Source organism: Watersipora subatra, chromosome 10 (assembly GCF_963576615.1).
Source record: "Watersipora subatra chromosome 10, tzWatSuba1.1, whole genome shotgun sequence".
NCBI lineage: Eukaryota > Metazoa > Bryozoa > Gymnolaemata > Cheilostomatida > Watersiporidae > Watersipora > Watersipora subatra.
In genome coordinates this window covers 40,784,069-40,803,852 of record NC_088717.1, presented here as the reverse complement: position 1 = coordinate 40,803,852, position 19,784 = coordinate 40,784,069, and the positions used below count along the sequence as shown (strand labels likewise).

The 19,784-nt window shown below is 31.2% G+C and overlaps 1 protein-coding gene across 1 annotated transcript in view; it reads left to right on the top strand.

Moving 5' to 3' along the window:
* Positions 1-19,784, top strand: part of LOC137407074 (protein Fe65 homolog) — a 95,684-nt gene that overhangs the window by 397 nt on the left and 75,503 nt on the right. Inside the window, exons 2-10 of the mRNA XM_068093680.1 lie at positions 339-531; positions 1,338-1,463; positions 1,967-2,046; positions 2,232-2,424; positions 4,495-4,622; positions 5,191-5,399; positions 7,592-7,727; positions 8,609-8,743; positions 9,739-9,847. Of these exons, the coding sequence (XP_067949781.1) occupies positions 339-531; positions 1,338-1,463; positions 1,967-2,046; positions 2,232-2,424; positions 4,495-4,622; positions 5,191-5,399; positions 7,592-7,727; positions 8,609-8,743; positions 9,739-9,847 (1,309 nt within the window). The remainder of the gene's footprint in view (positions 1-338; positions 532-1,337; positions 1,464-1,966; positions 2,047-2,231; positions 2,425-4,494; positions 4,623-5,190; positions 5,400-7,591; positions 7,728-8,608; positions 8,744-9,738; positions 9,848-19,784) is intronic.

Below are 19,784 nucleotides of genomic sequence, written 5' to 3'. Positions count from 1 at the left end.
CTCACCACAATAAAGACTGCTCATATGTACATACATACATACATACATACATACATACATACATACATACATACATACATACATACATACATACATACATACATACATACATATGTATATAAAAACTGAATACTAATGTGAAACTACATAGATCAGTAACTCTCGGAATGCCTACAACCAGTAGCATTTATATTTCCAGCATTTTGCCACGGCTTACTCCTAGGGTTCCAGTATTGATCGCTGTATTGATATTTCTTTATCTAATTTCCCAATCTAATACTTTATTAGCGTGTTTGTCAGCCTCTACGAGTTGTATTCCATCACTTCTTTGCTGATAGTGACTCTGGAATGGAAGAGGCCTACATCACGACTGACATACCCGTTGGTGTTCACTCGCCCAGAATGGTATCCCCGGTTATAGACAACCCAAACTCTCCTGCGAAGTCCATGCAACTTAACACAAGCGAAGATATTTATGCCGTCATAGACAAAACCCGGAAATCTCCAGAAAAACTGCCGCCTAAAGAGAAGGTAAGATATACTTTAATGTAACTGCTGCAGATACATGGCATGTACCTGCAGCATGTAACTCTTCTCACACTCTAGTGTACCACCGATAGCTGAAATCATAAGTCTTGGTGAGACAGTTCTCTTTGGCCTACAACTGGATATGGTACTTCTTTTTTTACTAGCTTGTGTTTTTTTTAATTTTCTGTTTCCATATACATGTAGGTATGCATTTCTTCAGTTATAAAGGCCAAAACTCTTTTCAGATGTCAAGGATGCTTATGTACAAAATGTGGTCTTTCCCATTACCAAACAGCAGTTTTTCCACTGGTTATAAACCGGGTTATTTAATCGCTTTAGTTTATTTCCTGTATTGATGTATTTCAACATTATCATCTCTAGAAGTATCTCGAGGAAGAGCTCATTTGACTGATGACTAGGTGCTCTGTGCGAACCCAGGATTGTCATGATCTCATAATCTTCCCAAAAACATATCGTCGGTCAAGGCAATTGTAAAAATAGTTTTAGCGAGTGACTAGCCAAGAATATTTGAGTGTGTTTTATGAGAAGTGCCGACTCAATTTGTTCATTTTAAGTTGAAACTATAAAATACTGCGTTGTTTTAATGTCTCAGACAAATGCATTAAAATATAATTTACCTCAAAAAAGTTTTTCATCCATTTTTTATTAACTTTGTGCCGGTTTAATACTAATAGTATCACTCTTATTATTTGTCATTATGTTTATATGAGAGTTTGTAGAACAGCAGCGAGACTTATTGATTATAGTTTCATGTGCTAGATTCAAATTGGGTGATATATTTTACTTAGAGTGAAGAAGAACAACTGCCACTGGGATGGAAAAAATGCTTCGATGATGAGGGCGAGTACTATTGGCATGTCCGTACAGGCAGCATACAGCGTGACAGGCCTGCTGATGAGGCAGGGGACTCTGCAGTCAGTATTTGTGATATATACTGGCCTTGTTTTTTATTGCAATATTCTCGCAAAAATCTCTGTTCATCACTTTTATGTATCAGCAGCTCATTCCTGCAGGCTATAGATTTTTAGGTCGAATCAGTTTTATCAGTACTGGTACACTGGCAGTCCCATGCATCGTGAGAGATCGTCGCTTGTAATAACTATGTGCACACTTATTCTTTGATGTTGAAAGGTGGTCAAGTGGTGCAGATGGTAGTGTGCTTGGCTCAGAAACGGATTGGCTTGGTTCAATTCCTGTGTAGTGCTATCTTGTTTTTTAATGCTCTTTTTCTAACGTCGGACACGGCTGTTATTATAGTAACAATTTACAAACATGCTAAAACTCGTCGGTGTTGGTTTTCACAATCGGAGTCAGTTTATGCAATTGTCAAACATTTCTTTATCGCTTGGTAATCATGTAAATACAAACCTTAGAATGAAAAAGTTCATTCTAAGGTCATTTTATGACTGTGTTTCAGGAGGTCTCTTCTCCGGCTGACCATCTCAAGTCTATGGAGAGCAGTCTTATAAACCTGGCTGACAAAACTATTAAATCTATGTGAGTCACTGTAGCCTTTGTACGAAGATTTTTTATGCGGTTCTTTAAAACAGAAAATAGAATTTCACTCAACTATTCTTTATTTTGTATTCAACTAGTTTTGGTAGTTGTTGTGTTGAACATGTCCAGATGGTTCTTTAGACGTCTTTGCTGTATCTTTATAACCATCTGTTTGGCAATGATAGGTCACTGAACGGAGCGGATAGTATGACATCTGGTCCAGAACAAACGCTGAGGTTCTCCGTTCACTCTATCGGTTGGACGCCGCTGTCAGAAGCAGACTTACAGGATCAGGAAACGAGTTGCCGTTCTATTAATAGATGTATAATGGACCTAACGGGAGGCAAGACAAATGATGGGATGGCGCAATGGGCTGAGGTGATTAGTGATTAGAGCCTGCCCTTCGGTTTAGTAGAACATCCAGTTTGCAGCAATTCATTTCACTGCTACGTTAGTGTTAGCAATGTTTGAGTTGCGTTCTCTTGTCATTGAAAACACAACTCCACAAAAGCATAACATGTCTTTTTAGTTATGTTTGAGCAATCTTGTAGCGGTTAGAAATTGATTTATTCATACAGTTTCACACATTACTGACCAATCTTCTCGGTGCTCACAGTATGCTAGTAGACAGTAATACACTAAATATATTAGTAGCTTCTCGGTGCTCATAGTATGCTAGTAGACAGTAATACATTAAATATATTAGTAGCTTCTCGGTGCTCACAGTATGCTAGTAGACAGTAATACACTAATTATATTAGTAGCTTCTCGGTGCTCACAGTATGCTAGTAGACAGTAATACACTAAATATATTAGTAGCTTTTTATTTAGTATCAGTCAGCTAGCCTAAGCTAGGTAGGAGCACTGGCGAGGTTATACCCCCCCCCCCTTCAGTATACCGCTCTAAAACTACATGTGCTAGCGAGTCTATCATTCTGTAGGGTGACAAGAAGGTAATACTCAACTGGTGTATAAGTAAAAGTCAGCTGTCATATCCGTGTTGTGACTAACCATCAAGTTTTCGTCTAGTTTACTCATCCTTAGTAGTACCACGTTGAATAGATGTCTATAACTGGCCTGTTTTTCTTCTCTCAGCTTTACCTCATAGCCGACTCATTGCATGTTCACACTCCTAAACATAGTGAGTAGATTGTTATGGAGGATGTTTCCCGCCTATAAGTACGAAACAACAATGACTTCAAACTTCAGTTCAGAATGGTTCAGGAAGCTTTTAGCAGCCTAAAACTGTTTTTAAATCTAAATTCTGGCTCAACATTAACTTGTTATTCTTTGAAACAAACTCGGGCTTACACTTCTAACTAAATGCCAGCAATGGGTAGTAGTTTTGTCTCCGTACCTCCTCTTAATGATGACGACGTCAGCATTAAGTTTTGAATTCTTTTGTAGCTGCGCGTGACTTTAACTGCTTGTACCTCACGAGCACTGAAGTTACACTCACATGCGCCTGGTAGTAATGTCTTTCTTTAGATAAAATTTTCTGTAAGACAGTCTTTTTGATAGTATATTAGCAAAGCATTAGGCAACTGTTAATAGAAGGCAGAGCTGATATACCATCTGGAAGGTTATAACTTGTAGAACAAGGATATGTTAAGACAAAACTTTGTATCTAGACTGACTTTAATAAATGTTTAATTAAAGACAGTTTGTTTCGGAGATGAATAGTTTCCCCCTTTAGCAGTCACTTACCTCGATTTTCAGTAGAAGAAGTTTGAGAATTGTTTCATATACCCTCTTGCCCACTCATGTATTTATGTATATCATTTGGAGAGCAGTTCATTTTCCAGTTTCTCAATCTGTTGTTTTATGCTTCCTCGTGGTCATTGTTTCACTGTTTATCGCAGTTTTAGTTGCATGAATACTGTGATTGGTCCATTTCTTTTCTTCATAAGAGAGGATTTGAGTTAATACCGGTCTCCTTAAGAGATATTGATATGTACCTTACTAGTCAAAATGTAGTTACCTTACTAGTCAATATGTAGTTACCTTACTAGTCAATATGTAGTTAACGGGATTTGTATATAAAATATTGATTCATTATCAAGTAAATGCTTGGTAATTCTGGCTGTGTTATATTATAATTTTTCACTTCTGGTCATACGATTGTGGACTTGGCTATATATCTATGGCTTGTGCTTTTTTAATTTTTTGTTTGTATTTTTTCTCTTAGTCATCAAGTGCAATTGTAGGTTTAAACTACACAACCTTCCACAGCAGTTCCTTGATATTGGGAAGAAAGGAAATACTATATTGTTTACACCAGGTTTAAACTTGCAGCCATTTGTGTCGGTTTAGTCAGTAGTCAGTTTAGTAGATTTTAATAAGTTGTTCAGCTGCTACGTAGACATAGACATACATGTAGACGTAGACGATTATAATTTCTGTTATTACTTCATCAGCGTGTTTATAATGTTATTTTTTTTGTTTTAGGGAAAAGAGTTGAGGATGGAAATAGATGGAAAGGAACTTTGTTTGCTCGACCCAGTCTCTACTACAGTTTTATCCGTTCAACCTATCCACACCATTCGAGTATGGGGTGTTGGCAGCCAGAATTCATGGTACGTCGTAGCTGAAAATCTTTTTCATTTGCGACATTTGGCACACAGATTCCACTATCAAGTCTGTAAAGTTGCATAATATGGTAATGAGCCGGGAGTGTGTTGAGTTGTTCTGATCATATTCGATTCGGATAATTTGTAATTGTCTGCCCTTACATGTTTACTCTTCTAATGTACATGTAGGCGTAATAGGGCTGGTTGAGCTCTAAACTATGTTCTAAGGATTTTCAGTGAAATGATGGAGTTTAAATATATTGTCTATGTTTCTGGGTCTGTTTACTGAGTTATTAACTGTTTAATATTTGTTGTAAGATGAAGCTGAGTGTTTTTATTTTACTGTTTGTCAGTGTCTTATTTTTATTTATGTTTTCAAAAAAAACTCAAAGCTATATCATATTTTTCAAGCAACTGTAAATTTTAAGAATTATGTCATAAAAAGTGTTTTGTGTAGATGAAATAAATTGAAAGAAAAAAATAAAACTACTGTAATGGTTTGAAATGTAAATGTGAAATAATTAGCGAGTAATGGCTGAACCAAGTCTTACACTTTATATAAACTTTTTTGTAGTGACTTTGCCTATGTGGCGCGAGACCCTATGACGAGGATACACAACTGCCACGTGTTTAGGTGTGAAGTACCTGCTAAGCAAATAGCCAACACTCTCAAGGAGATTTGCTCTCGACTAGCAAAAGAAAGAAAGGAAAAGTCGCCGGGTTCATCAAAAAAGAGACCTGAAAAACTCGATGCTCTTCATCTCGTGGCAGAGAAAGGAAAAGGTGTGTCTGATGCTCTAACAAATTCTAAAGATTATGATGATTACATTTGGTTCCTTAGTAACTGCAGATTTGTGTCTTCATTGCCTCTCATTATATCGACTAATTTACCCTAGTTTACCATATGTTGAATATTTAATCAGCAGCATTTACCAAGTGTTGCCAGCAACAAGACTTCAATCCTATTTGTCTTGCTGTGTTAGTTTACTAAGCTATGTTCGTCTATATAATATAATAATTGGAAATGCTTAAAATCTATTTCTCAACTTAGCTCTCAAATGGATAGTGTAAACTATAAATGTCAACTATAAGTGTCAACCATAAGTGTCACCCATAAATGTCAACCAGAAGTGGCAACAATAAGTGTCAACAATAAGTGTCAACAATAAGTGTCAACAATAAGTGTCAACAATAAGTGTCAACAATAAGTGTCAACAATAAGTGTCAACAATAAGTGTCAACCATAAGTGTCAATTAGACATATTGCTTGCAGCCTCTTCCGCAGTTCTGCTATGAGGCTGAACATAAAAAGCAAGCACCACCATATTTCATATTCATCTTCTGTTCAAGTGTGGATTTAACTATCTAATCAAGGTTCATTGTATTTCAAGCGGTTACACTTGATCGCTTGTCTTCTTACCAACTTTCATGTCATGTTGGTACCCATGTTAGTATGGCATGGCATTCTGGTGTGCTGTGAGACATCATCATTTGTGTTAATCAAGCGTGGAGAATATATCATTATTCTTTTCCCTAACCTCCAACCATGGCCACGGATGGACACTGCTCTTATTATAATAAAGATTATAGGGATCTGTTTATATATTTTCTATATATAAATCTCAAAGTTTGTCTGTGTGTCCTTCAGTATGTCCAGCTATATCTATTAAAAATTTTGGAATTAAAAGCTCGCATTCTGCTGGATTTGAACTCACGAAATATGCAACTGTATGTTTCAAAGGGTGCATTTAGCCACCAAGCTACGCTGTTCTTACAATGCTCTCGCTCTTATCGCACACCGTATGCACATGCTAAATGTGCACCTTTGGTTATTAACTTATATTAACTTTTGCGTTTGTTATTTTTTGAAATGTTTTAAAAACTAATATTTTGCTACCATTACCTATTTTTTTAGTTTTTGTTTCTTAAATAATGCCGTTTCAATTCAAAATGTTCCATTACAATTCTGTTTCCGGTTTTTTCTGAGGTTCGATTGCAAAATCGGTAAAGGCTAATACTTTTTAAGCGGACCATTGTATTATCTCAAGTAGGAATAGTCTCTACATTCTCTCTCCATTCGGTCAGACAGAGTATCAGAAAAAAACAGTCTGAGATCTCATTTTTACATGTGTACCAGTATCAAGGGGTACCAGTATCGTAGTGTTCAATGTTTTGATGGATAGCTTCTGCTGGAACAGTAACTTTTTTATACACACACACTTTTATTCATGACTTGTTATTATTAATTCAACATATTCAGGATTGCTATTTTGTTTTCTCAGTTCGTATTAATTGTATCATTACCAAATCATCTTTTATTGTAATTGTAGCAAAAAAGTTTTAATTTATCTTTTACTTACTAATTATTTTACATTGAAACACTTTTATAGTTATTTTATTTAGTTTCTTAATTTATTTGACCTGCACCAAACATTTTCTTCAAGACATGAAGTTTGAAAGTTACAGTTGTTTGACAAAGTTTGCAAACCTTATATTTGTTTTTATTTTATCTCAATTTATTCAAACTGCACAAAACACTTTTGTCATGATATGAAGTTTGAGAGCTAGAATGGTAACTGTTGTTATATGTTAAATACAAATAAGTTTTCTGTGCAAAGACATTTATTACCCGAGCAACGCCGGGCGTTCAACTAGTAAAGAATATAAAGAGCAGTAAAAGTTTATCTTGAAATACATGTTTTTACTCACAATGTTAATTTTGAATATGGTAGAGTGATACCTAATTTACTGGTAGAATATTATCATCTTAACGGTAATTGGCATTTGAAAGTGTTTGAGCTAACACCCCACTCCATGTTCACTCTCTAGCTTATAAGCTGAACTCGATGTATTATAATATAGATCAATATCCACTCATCTTCTCAGCAGTGTTCAGCACTTTTTATTCTGATGGCAAGTGTTCACACTTTATTCAAATAAAAGTATGTAATACAAATTATCTTTGTATTTGGTAGTCGTGCTGCCGTCACCCATGAATGCTGCCTCAAAAACCAAGAAGTGTCACTATATCGGCTCAATGCCAGTAGATAAAGCAACTGGCATGGACATAGTAAATGGAGCCATAGAGAGTCTAACCAACTCTGTTGACAGGTTAGCTCACCTCTGCACATTTCTCTTTCTCGTATGCTTGACTCTAAAACCTTTTTCAAGTCAACCCTATTTTATCTTTCATCTTGGTTTAATCATTTTCAAGTTTGCCCTTTCTGTCTTGTGTGCCAATATCATTCCTCTGTCTGTCTATTCACATCCCTTCACTTTGCTCCCCAAATGTTTTTGTTGTTTGATTTTAAAGCTGAGTGGTTGTTCAACTTACATTATACTAGGCCATATAAAATTACAGCTGATCAGCAAGTACCGAGTCAGTTCTTTCTTATCTTCAGTTTTTAAAGTTGTGACAGTTGTCACTTATCCTTCTAATGTTACCAATATTTCATGTCTTTGCATTGCGCGGAGGAGAGTTACTAAAATTATGATACATATGTACTTTTTTCTTCAACAAATTAAATTGTTTTCAACAATTAGTTTCCATGGTAGTCTATGTATGATGTTTTCTGTACATGCAATCTGTCGAGAGTGCAAGATCAATGTTTTAGCTGTTTTAGGTATGAACACCTAATGGCATGTGTGTTCATAGTGTTTTCAGTTGTCTTTGCTGCTAAAGGTTTATGACATATTAGAGAGATTTCAGGGGTGCACACACTGTAATAATGTTGCCTATACTTGTACATTTATACTTACCAGTGCAGTTTCACCGAGTGTAAGTCTATAGAGAGGTACAATGAGACCCACTCAAAAGACCAGCTGAGTGCCTCATACAAATAAGCCTCTTCTAGCTGTTCTGGGTGCATAAGATGTTTAGTGAGAATACTATAATCTTTAGCTCTGATATTTTGGATTATTCTGTTTTTCATGCTATCTTCTTTATACATTTTTGTTCCGCATCTGCAATGAGACACTGTTGCGTTTTGCAGAGGTGATTGGCTTTTCTCGAATGTGGCCGTATCATCTGCTGACATCAGGGTAACCGGAGTCCAGTATGAGACTGTCATCTTAGACACAAGACTCCGTTTTCTCACTTTCTTTGGAATCTCTGCTCGTGATGTCAGGTAGAGTTATCATTCTCCCTTGTGCTAACACAACCATGTATGTACCTCTCTACTCCCTCATACTCACACAACTGTGTATGTACCTCCCTACTCCCTCATACTCACACAACTGTGTATGTACCTCTCTACTCTCTCATACTCTCACAACTGTGTATGTACCTCTCTACTCTCTCATACTCTCACAACTGTGTATGTACCTCCTTATTCCCTCATACTCACACAACTGTGTATGTACCTCTCTACTCTCTCATACTCTCACAACTGTGTATGTACCTCCCTACTCCCTCATACTCACACAACTGTGTATGTACCTCTCTACTCTCTCATACTCTCTCAACTGTGTATGTACCTCCCTACTCCCTCATACTCACACAACTGTGTATGTACCTCTCTACTCTCTCATACTCTCACAACTGTGTATGTACCTCTCTACTCTCTCATACTCTCTCAACTGTGTATGTACCTCCCTACTCCCTCATACTCACACAACTGTGTATGTACCTCTCTACTCTCTCATACTCTCACAACTGTGTATGTACCTCTCTACTCTCTCATACTCTCACAACTGTGTATGTACCTCTCTACTCTCTCATACTCTCACAACCGTGTATGTACCTCTCTACTCCCTCATACTCTCACGACTGTGTATGTACCTCACTACTCCCTTATACTCATATAACTATGTATGTACCTCACTACTCCCTCATACTCATATAACTATGTATGTACCTCACTACTCCACATACTCTCACAACTGTGTATGTACCTCACTACTCCCTCATACTCATATAACTATGTATGTACCTCACTACTCCCTCATATTCTCACGACTGTGTATGTACCTCACTACTCCCTCATACTCATATAACTATGTATATACCTCACTGCTCCCTCATACTCATATAACTATGTATGTACCTCACTACTCCCTCATACTCATATAACTATGTATGTACCTGGCTTGTTTCACAGAGCTGTAATATGTTTCGCTGCAGGCTAATGGGAATGATTGTTCATACAGCAGAAGATGAGTTTGTGGCTCATGTGTTCCATTGTGAACCCTCAGCTGGTGCACTCTGCAAGGTCATTGAGGCAGCATGCAAGGTCAGCAAAGTTGGATTTTATTGGTTGTGGCCTATTTACTCATTCACCATATACTTTGGGATCAGAGACATCTACATATGTGTGACTTGTTTCACAATAGCCTAGTACACTCAAGCTATGGTATTGTTGTCACTAATAATTTGGAGTTTTCTTTCTGATGAAAAAAATGGCTTACTTAATATGTCTCACATGTATTACACATATATTACTCCGTGATCATAATTCCTGTTTACCATTGCTACGCTTCCTAGTCCAGATGATAAATACTGTACATTAACAGAGCAAACCTGGCACTTCACTTTGTCATTTTCATTTCACATTCTTGTTATTCTCATTTCACATTCTTGTTATTCTCATTTCATATTCTTGTTATTCTCATTTCATATTCTTGTTATTCTCATTTCATATTCTTGTTATTCTCATTTCACATTCTTGTTATTCTCATTTCACATTCTTGTTATTCTCATTTCATATTCTTGTTATTCTCATTTCATATTCTTGTTATTCTCATTTCATATTCTTGTTATTCTCATTTCACATTCTTGTTATTCTCATTTCATATTCTTGTTATTCTCATTTCACATTCTTGCTATTCTCATTTCACATTCTTGTTATTCTCATTTCATATTCTTGCTATTCTCATTTCACATTCTTGTTATTCTCATTTCATATTCTTGTTATTCTCATTTCATATTCTTGTTATTCTCATTTCACATTCTTGTTATTCTCATTTCACATTCTTGCTATTCTCATTTCACATTCTTGTTATTCTCATTTCATATTCTTGTTATTCTCATTTCATATTCTTGCTATTCTCATTTCACATTCTTGTTATTCTCATTTCATATTCTTGCTATTCTCATTTCACATTCTTGTTATTCTCATTTCATATTCTTGTTATTCTCATTTCATATTCTTGTTATTCTCATTTCATATTCTTGTTATTCTCATTTCACATTCTTGTTATTCTCATTTCATATTCTTGTTATTCTCATTTCATATTCTTGTTATTCTCATTTCACATTCTTGTTATTCTCATTTCATATTCTTGTTATTCTCATTTCATATTCTTGTTATTCTCATTTCACATTCTTGTTATTCTCATTTCACATTCTTGCTATTCTCATTTCACATTCTTGTTATTCTCATTTCATATTCTTGTTATTCTCATTTCATATTCTTGTTATTCTCATTTCACATTCTTGTTATTCTCATTTCATATTCTTGTTATTCTCATTTCATATTCTTGTTATTCTCATTTCATATTCTTGTTATTCTCATTTCATATTCTTGTTATTCTCATTTCATATTCTTGCTATTCTCATTTCACATTCTTGTTATTCTCATTTCATATTCTTGCTATTCTCATTTCACATTCTTGTTATTCTCATTTCACATTCTTGTTATTCTCATTTCATATTCTTGTTATTCTCATTTCACATTCTTGTTATTCTCATTTCATATTCTTGTTATTCTCATTTCATATTCTTGCTATTCTCATTTCACATTCTTGTTATTCTCATTTCATATTCTTGCTATTCTCATTTCACATTCTTGTTATTCTCATTTCACATTCTTGTTATTCTCATTTCACATTCTTGTTATTCTCATTTCATATTCTTGTTATTCTCATTTCATATTCTTGTTATTCTCATTTCATATTCTTGTTATTCTCATTTCACATTCTTGCTATTCTCATTTCACATTCTTGTTATTCTCATTTCATATTCTTGTTATTCTCATTTCATATTCTTGTTATTCTCATTTCACATTCTTGTTATTCTCATTTCATATTCTTGTTATTCTCATTTCATATTCTTGCTATTCTCATTTCACATTCTTGTTATTCTCATTTCATATTCTTGCTATTCTCATTTCACATTCTTGTTATTCTCATTTCACATTCTTGTTATTCTCATTTCACATTCTTGTTATTCTCATTTCATATTCTTGTTATTCTCATTTCATATTCTTGTTATTCTCATTTCATATTCTTGTTATTCTCATTTCATATTCTTGCTATTCTCATTTCACATTCTTGTTATTCTCATTTCATATTCTTGTTATTCTCATTTCATATTCTTGTTATTCTCATTTCATATTCTTGTTATTCTCATTTCACATTCTTGTTATTCTCATTTCATATTCTTGTTATTCTCATTTCATATTCTTGTTATTCTCATTTCACATTCTTGTTATTCTCATTTCACATTCTTGCTATTCTCATTTCACATTCTTGTTATTCTCATTTCATATTCTTGTTATTCTCATTTCATATTCTTGTTATTCTCATTTCATATTCTTGTTATTCTCATTTCATATTCTTGTTATTCTCATTTCATATTCTTGTTATTCTCATTTCATATTCTTGTTATTCTCATTTCATATTCTTGTTATTCTCATTTCATATTCTTGTTATTCTCATTTCATATTCTTGTTATTCTCATTTCACATTCTTGTTATTCTCATTTCATATTCTTGTTATTCTCATTTCATATTCTTGTTATTCTCATTTCATATTCTTGTTATTCTCATTTCATATTCTTGTTATTCTCATTTCATATTCTTGTTATTCTCATTTCATATTCTTGTTATTCTCATTTCATATTCTTGTTATTCTCATTTCACATTCTTGTTATTCTCATTTCACATTCTTGTTATTCTCATTTCATATTCTTGTTATTCTCATTTCATATTCTTGCTATTCTCATTTCACATTCTTGTTATTCTCATTTCATATTCTTGTTATTCTCATTTCATATTCTTGTTATTCTCATTTCACATTCTTGTTATTCTCATTTCATATTCTTGTTATTCTCATTTCATATTCTTGTTATTCTCATTTCACATTCTTGTTATTCTCATTTCACATTCTTGCTATTCTCATTTCACATTCTTGTTATTCTCATTTCATATTCTTGTTATTCTCATTTCATATTCTTGCTATTCTCATTTCATATTCTTGTTATTCTCATTTCATATTCTTGTTATTCTCATTTCACATTCTTGTTATTCTCATTTCACATTCTTGTTATTCTCATTTCACATTCTTGCTATTCTCATTTCACATTCTTGTTATTGTCATTTCATATTCTTGTTATTCTCATTTCATATTCTTGTTATTCTCATTTCATATTCTTGTTATTCTCATTTCATATTCTTGTTATTCTCATTTCACATTCTTGTTATTCTCATTTCATATTCTTGTTATTCTCATTTCACATTCTTGTTATTCTCATTTCACATTCTTGCTATTCTCATTTCACATTCTTGTTATTGTCATTTCATATTCTTGTTATTCTCATTTCACATTCTTGTTATTCTCATTTCACATTCTTGTTATTCTCATTTCACATTCTTGCTATTCTCATTTCATATTCTTGTTATTCTCATTTCACATTCTTGTTATTCTCATTTCACATTCTTGTTATTCTCATTTCACATTCTTGCTATTCTCATTTCACATTCTTGTTATTGTCATTTCATATTCTTGTTATTCTCATTTCATATTCTTGTTATTCTCATTTCATATTCTTGTGATTCTCATTTCATATTCTTGTTATTCTCATTTCATATTCTTGTTATTCTCATTTCATATTCTTGTTATTCTCATTTCACATTCTTGTTATTCTCATTTCACATTCTTGCTATTCTCATTTCACATTCTTGTTATTCTCATTTCACATTCTTGTTATTCTCATTTCACATTCTTGCTATTCTCATTTCACATTCTTGTTATTGTCATTTCATATTCTTGTTATTCTCATTTCACATTCTTGTTATTCTCATTTCACATTCTTGTTATTCTCATTTCACATTCTTGCTATTCTCATTTCATATTCTTGTTATTCTCATTTCACATTCTTGTTATTCTCATTTCACATTCTTGTTATTCTCATTTCACATTCTTGCTATTCTCATTTCACATTCTTGTTATTGTCATTTCATATTCTTGTTATTCTCATTTCATATTCTTGTTATTCTCATTTCATATTCTTGTTATTCTCATTTCATATTCTTGTTATTCTCATTTCATATTCTTGTTATTCTCATTTCATATTCTTGTTATTCTCATTTCACATTCTTGTTATTCTCATTTCACATTCTTGCTATTCTCATTTCACATTCTTGTTATTCTCATTTCACATTCTTGTTATTCTCATTTCACATTCTTGCTATTCTCATTTCACATTCTTGTTATTGTCATTTCATATTCTTGTTATTCTCATTTCATATTCTTGTTATTCTCATTTCATATTCTTGTTATTCTCATTTCATATTCTTGTTATTCTCATTTCATATTCTTGTTATTCTCATTTCATATTCTTGTTATTCTCATTTCACATTCTTGTTATTCTCATTTCACATTCTTGCTATTCTCATTTCACATTCTTGTTATTGTCATTTCATATTCTTGTTATTCTCATTTCACATTCTTGTTATTCTCATTTCACATTCTTGTTATTCTCATTTCATATTCTTGTTATTCTCATTTCATATTCTTGTTATTCTCATTTCACATTCTTGTTATTCTCATTTCATATTCTTGTTATTCTCATTTCATATTCTTGTTATTCTCATTTCATATTCTTGTTATTCTCATTTCATATTCTTGTTATTCTCATTTCACATTCTTGTTATTCTCATTTCATATTCTTGTTATTCTCATTTCATATTCTTGTTATTCTCATTTCACATTCTTGTTATTCTCATTTCATATTCTTGTTATTCTCATTTCATATTCTTGTTATTCTCATTTCACATTCTTGTTATTCTCATTTCACATTCTTGCTATTCTCATTTCACATTCTTGTTATTCTCATTTCATATTCTTGTTATTCTCATTTCATATTCTTGTTATTCTCATTTCACATTCTTGTTATTCTCATTTCATATTCTTGTTATTCTCATTTCATATTCTTGTTATTCTCATTTCATATTCTTGTTATTCTCATTTCATATTCTTGTTATTCTCATTTCATATTCTTGCTATTCTCATTTCACATTCTTGTTATTCTCATTTCATATTCTTGCTATTCTCATTTCACATTCTTGTTATTCTCATTTCACATTCTTGTTATTCTCATTTCATATTCTTGTTATTCTCATTTCACATTCTTGTTATTCTCATTTCATATTCTTGTTATTCTCATTTCATATTCTTGCTATTCTCATTTCACATTCTTGTTATTCTCATTTCATATTCTTGCTATTCTCATTTCACATTCTTGTTATTCTCATTTCACATTCTTGTTATTCTCATTTCACATTCTTGTTATTCTCATTTCATATTCTTGTTATTCTCATTTCATATTCTTGTTATTCTCATTTCATATTCTTGTTATTCTCATTTCACATTCTTGCTATTCTCATTTCACATTCTTGTTATTCTCATTTCATATTCTTGTTATTCTCATTTCATATTCTTGTTATTCTCATTTCACATTCTTGTTATTCTCATTTCATATTCTTGTTATTCTCATTTCATATTCTTGCTATTCTCATTTCACATTCTTGTTATTCTCATTTCATATTCTTGCTATTCTCATTTCACATTCTTGTTATTCTCATTTCACATTCTTGTTATTCTCATTTCACATTCTTGTTATTCTCATTTCATATTCTTGTTATTCTCATTTCATATTCTTGTTATTCTCATTTCATATTCTTGTTATTCTCATTTCATATTCTTGCTATTCTCATTTCACATTCTTGTTATTCTCATTTCATATTCTTGTTATTCTCATTTCATATTCTTGTTATTCTCATTTCATATTCTTGTTATTCTCATTTCACATTCTTGTTATTCTCATTTCATATTCTTGTTATTCTCATTTCATATTCTTGTTATTCTCATTTCACATTCTTGTTATTCTCATTTCACATTCTTGCTATTCTCATTTCACATTCTTGTTATTCTCATTTCATATTCTTGTTATTCTCATTTCATATTCTTGTTATTCTCATTTCATATTCTTGTTATTCTCATTTCATATTCTTGTTATTCTCATTTCATATTCTTGTTATTCTCATTTCATATTCTTGTTATTCTCATTTCATATTCTTGTTATTCTCATTTCATATTCTTGTTATTCTCATTTCATATTCTTGTTATTCTCATTTCACATTCTTGTTATTCTCATTTCATATTCTTGTTATTCTCATTTCATATTCTTGTTATTCTCATTTCATATTCTTGTTATTCTCATTTCATATTCTTGTTATTCTCATTTCATATTCTTGTTATTCTCATTTCATATTCTTGTTATTCTCATTTCATATTCTTGTTATTTTTATTTCACATTCTTGTTATTCTCATTTCACATTCTTGTTATTCTCATTTCATATTCTTGTTATTCTCATTTCATATTCTTGCTATTCTCATTTCACATTCTTGTTATTCTCATTTCATATTCTTGTTATTCTCATTTCATATTCTTGTTATTCTCATTTCACATTCTTGTTATTCTCATTTCATATTCTTGTTATTCTCATTTCATATTCTTGTTATTCTCATTTCACATTCTTGTTATTCTCATTTCACATTCTTGCTATTCTCATTTCACATTCTTGTTATTCTCATTTCATATTCTTGTTATTCTCATTTCATATTCTTGCTATTCTCATTTCATATTCTTGTTATTCTCATTTCATATTCTTGTTATTCTCATTTCACATTCTTGTTATTCTCATTTCACATTCTTGTTATTCTCATTTCACATTCTTGCTATTCTCATTTCACATTCTTGTTATTGTCATTTCATATTCTTGTTATTCTCATTTCATATTCTTGTTATTCTCATTTCATATTCTTGTTATTCTCATTTCATATTCTTGTTATTCTCATTTCACATTCTTGTTATTCTCATTTCATATTCTTGTTATTCTCATTTCACATTCTTGTTATTCTCATTTCACATTCTTGCTATTCTCATTTCACATTCTTGTTATTGTCATTTCATATTCTTGTTATTCTCATTTCACATTCTTGTTATTCTCATTTCACATTCTTGTTATTCTCATTTCACATTCTTGCTATTCTCATTTCATATTCTTGTTATTCTCATTTCACATTCTTGTTATTCTCATTTCACATTCTTGTTATTCTCATTTCACATTCTTGCTATTCTCATTTCACATTCTTGTTATTGTCATTTCATATTCTTGTTATTCTCATTTCATATTCTTGTTATTCTCATTTCATATTCTTGTTATTCTCATTTCATATTCTTGTTATTCTCATTTCATATTCTTGTTATTCTCATTTCATATTCTTGTTATTCTCATTTCACATTCTTGTTATTCTCATTTCACATTCTTGCTATTCTCATTTCACATTCTTGTTATTCTCATTTCACATTCTTGTTATTCTCATTTCACATTCTTGCTATTCTCATTTCACATTCTTGTTATTGTCATTTCATATTCTTGTTATTCTCATTTCACATTCTTGTTATTCTCATTTCACATTCTTGTTATTCTCATTTCACATTCTTGCTATTCTCATTTCATATTCTTGTTATTCTCATTTCACATTCTTGTTATTCTCATTTCACATTCTTGTTATTCTCATTTCACATTCTTGCTATTCTCATTTCACATTCTTGTTATTGTCATTTCATATTCTTGTTATTCTCATTTCATATTCTTGTTATTCTCATTTCATATTCTTGTTATTCTCATTTCATATTCTTGTTATTCTCATTTCATATTCTTGTTATTCTCATTTCATATTCTTGTTATTCTCATTTCACATTCTTGTTATTCTCATTTCACATTCTTGCTATTCTCATTTCACATTCTTGTTATTCTCATTTCACATTCTTGTTATTCTCATTTCACATTCTTGCTATTCTCATTTCACATTCTTGTTATTGTCATTTCATATTCTTGTTATTCTCATTTCATATTCTTGTTATTCTCATTTCATATTCTTGTTATTCTCATTTCATATTCTTGTTATTCTCATTTCATATTCTTGTTATTCTCATTTCATATTCTTGTTATTCTCATTTCACATTCTTGTTATTCTCATTTCACATTCTTGCTATTCTCATTTCACATTCTTGTTATTGTCATTTCATATTCTTGTTATTCTCATTTCATATTCTTGTTATTCTCATTTCATATTCTTGTTATTCTCATTTCATATTCTTGTTATTCTCATTTCACATTCTTGTTATTCTCATTTCATATTCTTGTTATTCTCATTTCATATTCTTGTTATTCTCATTTCATATTCTTGTTATTCTCATTTCACATTCTTGTTATTCTCATTTCACATTCTTGCTATTCTCATTTCACATTCTTGTTATTCTCATTTCACATTCTTGTTATTCTCATTTCACATTCTTGCTATTCTCATTTCACATTCTTGTTATTGTCATTTCATATTCTTGTTATTCTCATTTCATATTCTTGTTATTCTCATTTCATATTCTTGTTATTCTCATTTCATATTCTTGTTATTCTCATTTCATATTCTTGTTATTCTCATTTCATATTCTTGTTATTCTCATTTCACATTCTTGTTATTCTCATTTCACATTCTTGCTATTCTCATTTCACATTCTTGTTATTGTCATTTCATATTCTTGTTATTCTCATTTCATATTCTTGTTATTCTCATTTCATATTCTTGTTATTCTCATTTCATATTCTTGTTATTCTCATTTCACATTCTTGTTATTCTCATTTCATATTCTTGTTATTCTCATTTCATATTCTTGTTATTCTCATTTCACATTCTTGTTATTCTCATTTCACATTCTTGTTATTCTCATTTCACATTCTTGCTATTCTCATTTCACATTCTTGTTATTCTCATTTCATATTCTTGTTATTCTCATTTCATATTCTTGTTATTCTCATTTCATATTCTTGTTATTCTCATTTCATATTCTTGTTATTCTCATTTCATATTCTTGTTATTCTCATTTCATATTCTTGTTATTCTCATTTCACATTCTTGTTATTCTCATTTCATATTCTTGTTATTCTCATTTCATATTCTTGTTATTCTCATTTCATATTCTTGTTATTCTCATTTCATATTCTTGCTATTCTCATTTCACATTCTTGTTATTCTCATTTCATATTCTTGTTATTCTCATTTCATATTCTTGTTATTCTCATTTCACATTCTTGTTATTCTCATTTCATATTCTTGTTATTCTCATTTCACATTCTTGTTATTCTCATTTCATATTCTTGTTATTCTCATTTCACATTCTTGTTATTCTCATTTCACATTCTTGCTATTCTCATTTCATATTCTTGTTATTCTCATTTCATATTCTTGTTATTCTCATTTCATATTCTTGTTATTCTCATTTCATATACTTGTTATTCTCATTTCATATTCTTGTTATTCTCATTTCACATTCTTGTTATTCTCATTTCATATTCTTGTTATTCTCATTTCACATTCTTGTTATTCTCATTTCACATTCTTGCTATTCTCATTTCATATTCTTGTTATTCTCATTTCATATACTTGTTATTCTCATTTCATATTCTTGTTATTCTCATTTCACATTCTTGTTATTCTCATTTCATATTCTTGTTATTCTCATTTCACATTCTTGTTATTCTCATTTCACATTCTTGTTATTCTCATTTCATATTCTTGTTATTCTCATTTCATATTCTTGTTATTCTCATTTCACATTCTTGCTATTCTCATTTCATATTCTTGTTATTCTCATTTCACATTCTTGTTATTCTCATTTCATATTCTTGTTATTCTCATTTCATATTCTTGTTATTCTCATTTCACATTCTTGTTATTCTCATTTCACATTCTTGCTATTCTCATTTCACATTCTTGTTATTCTCATTTCATATTCTTGTTATTCTCATTTCATATTCTTGTTATTCTCATTTCATATTCTTGTTATTCTCATTTCATATTCTTGTTATTCTCATTTCATATTCT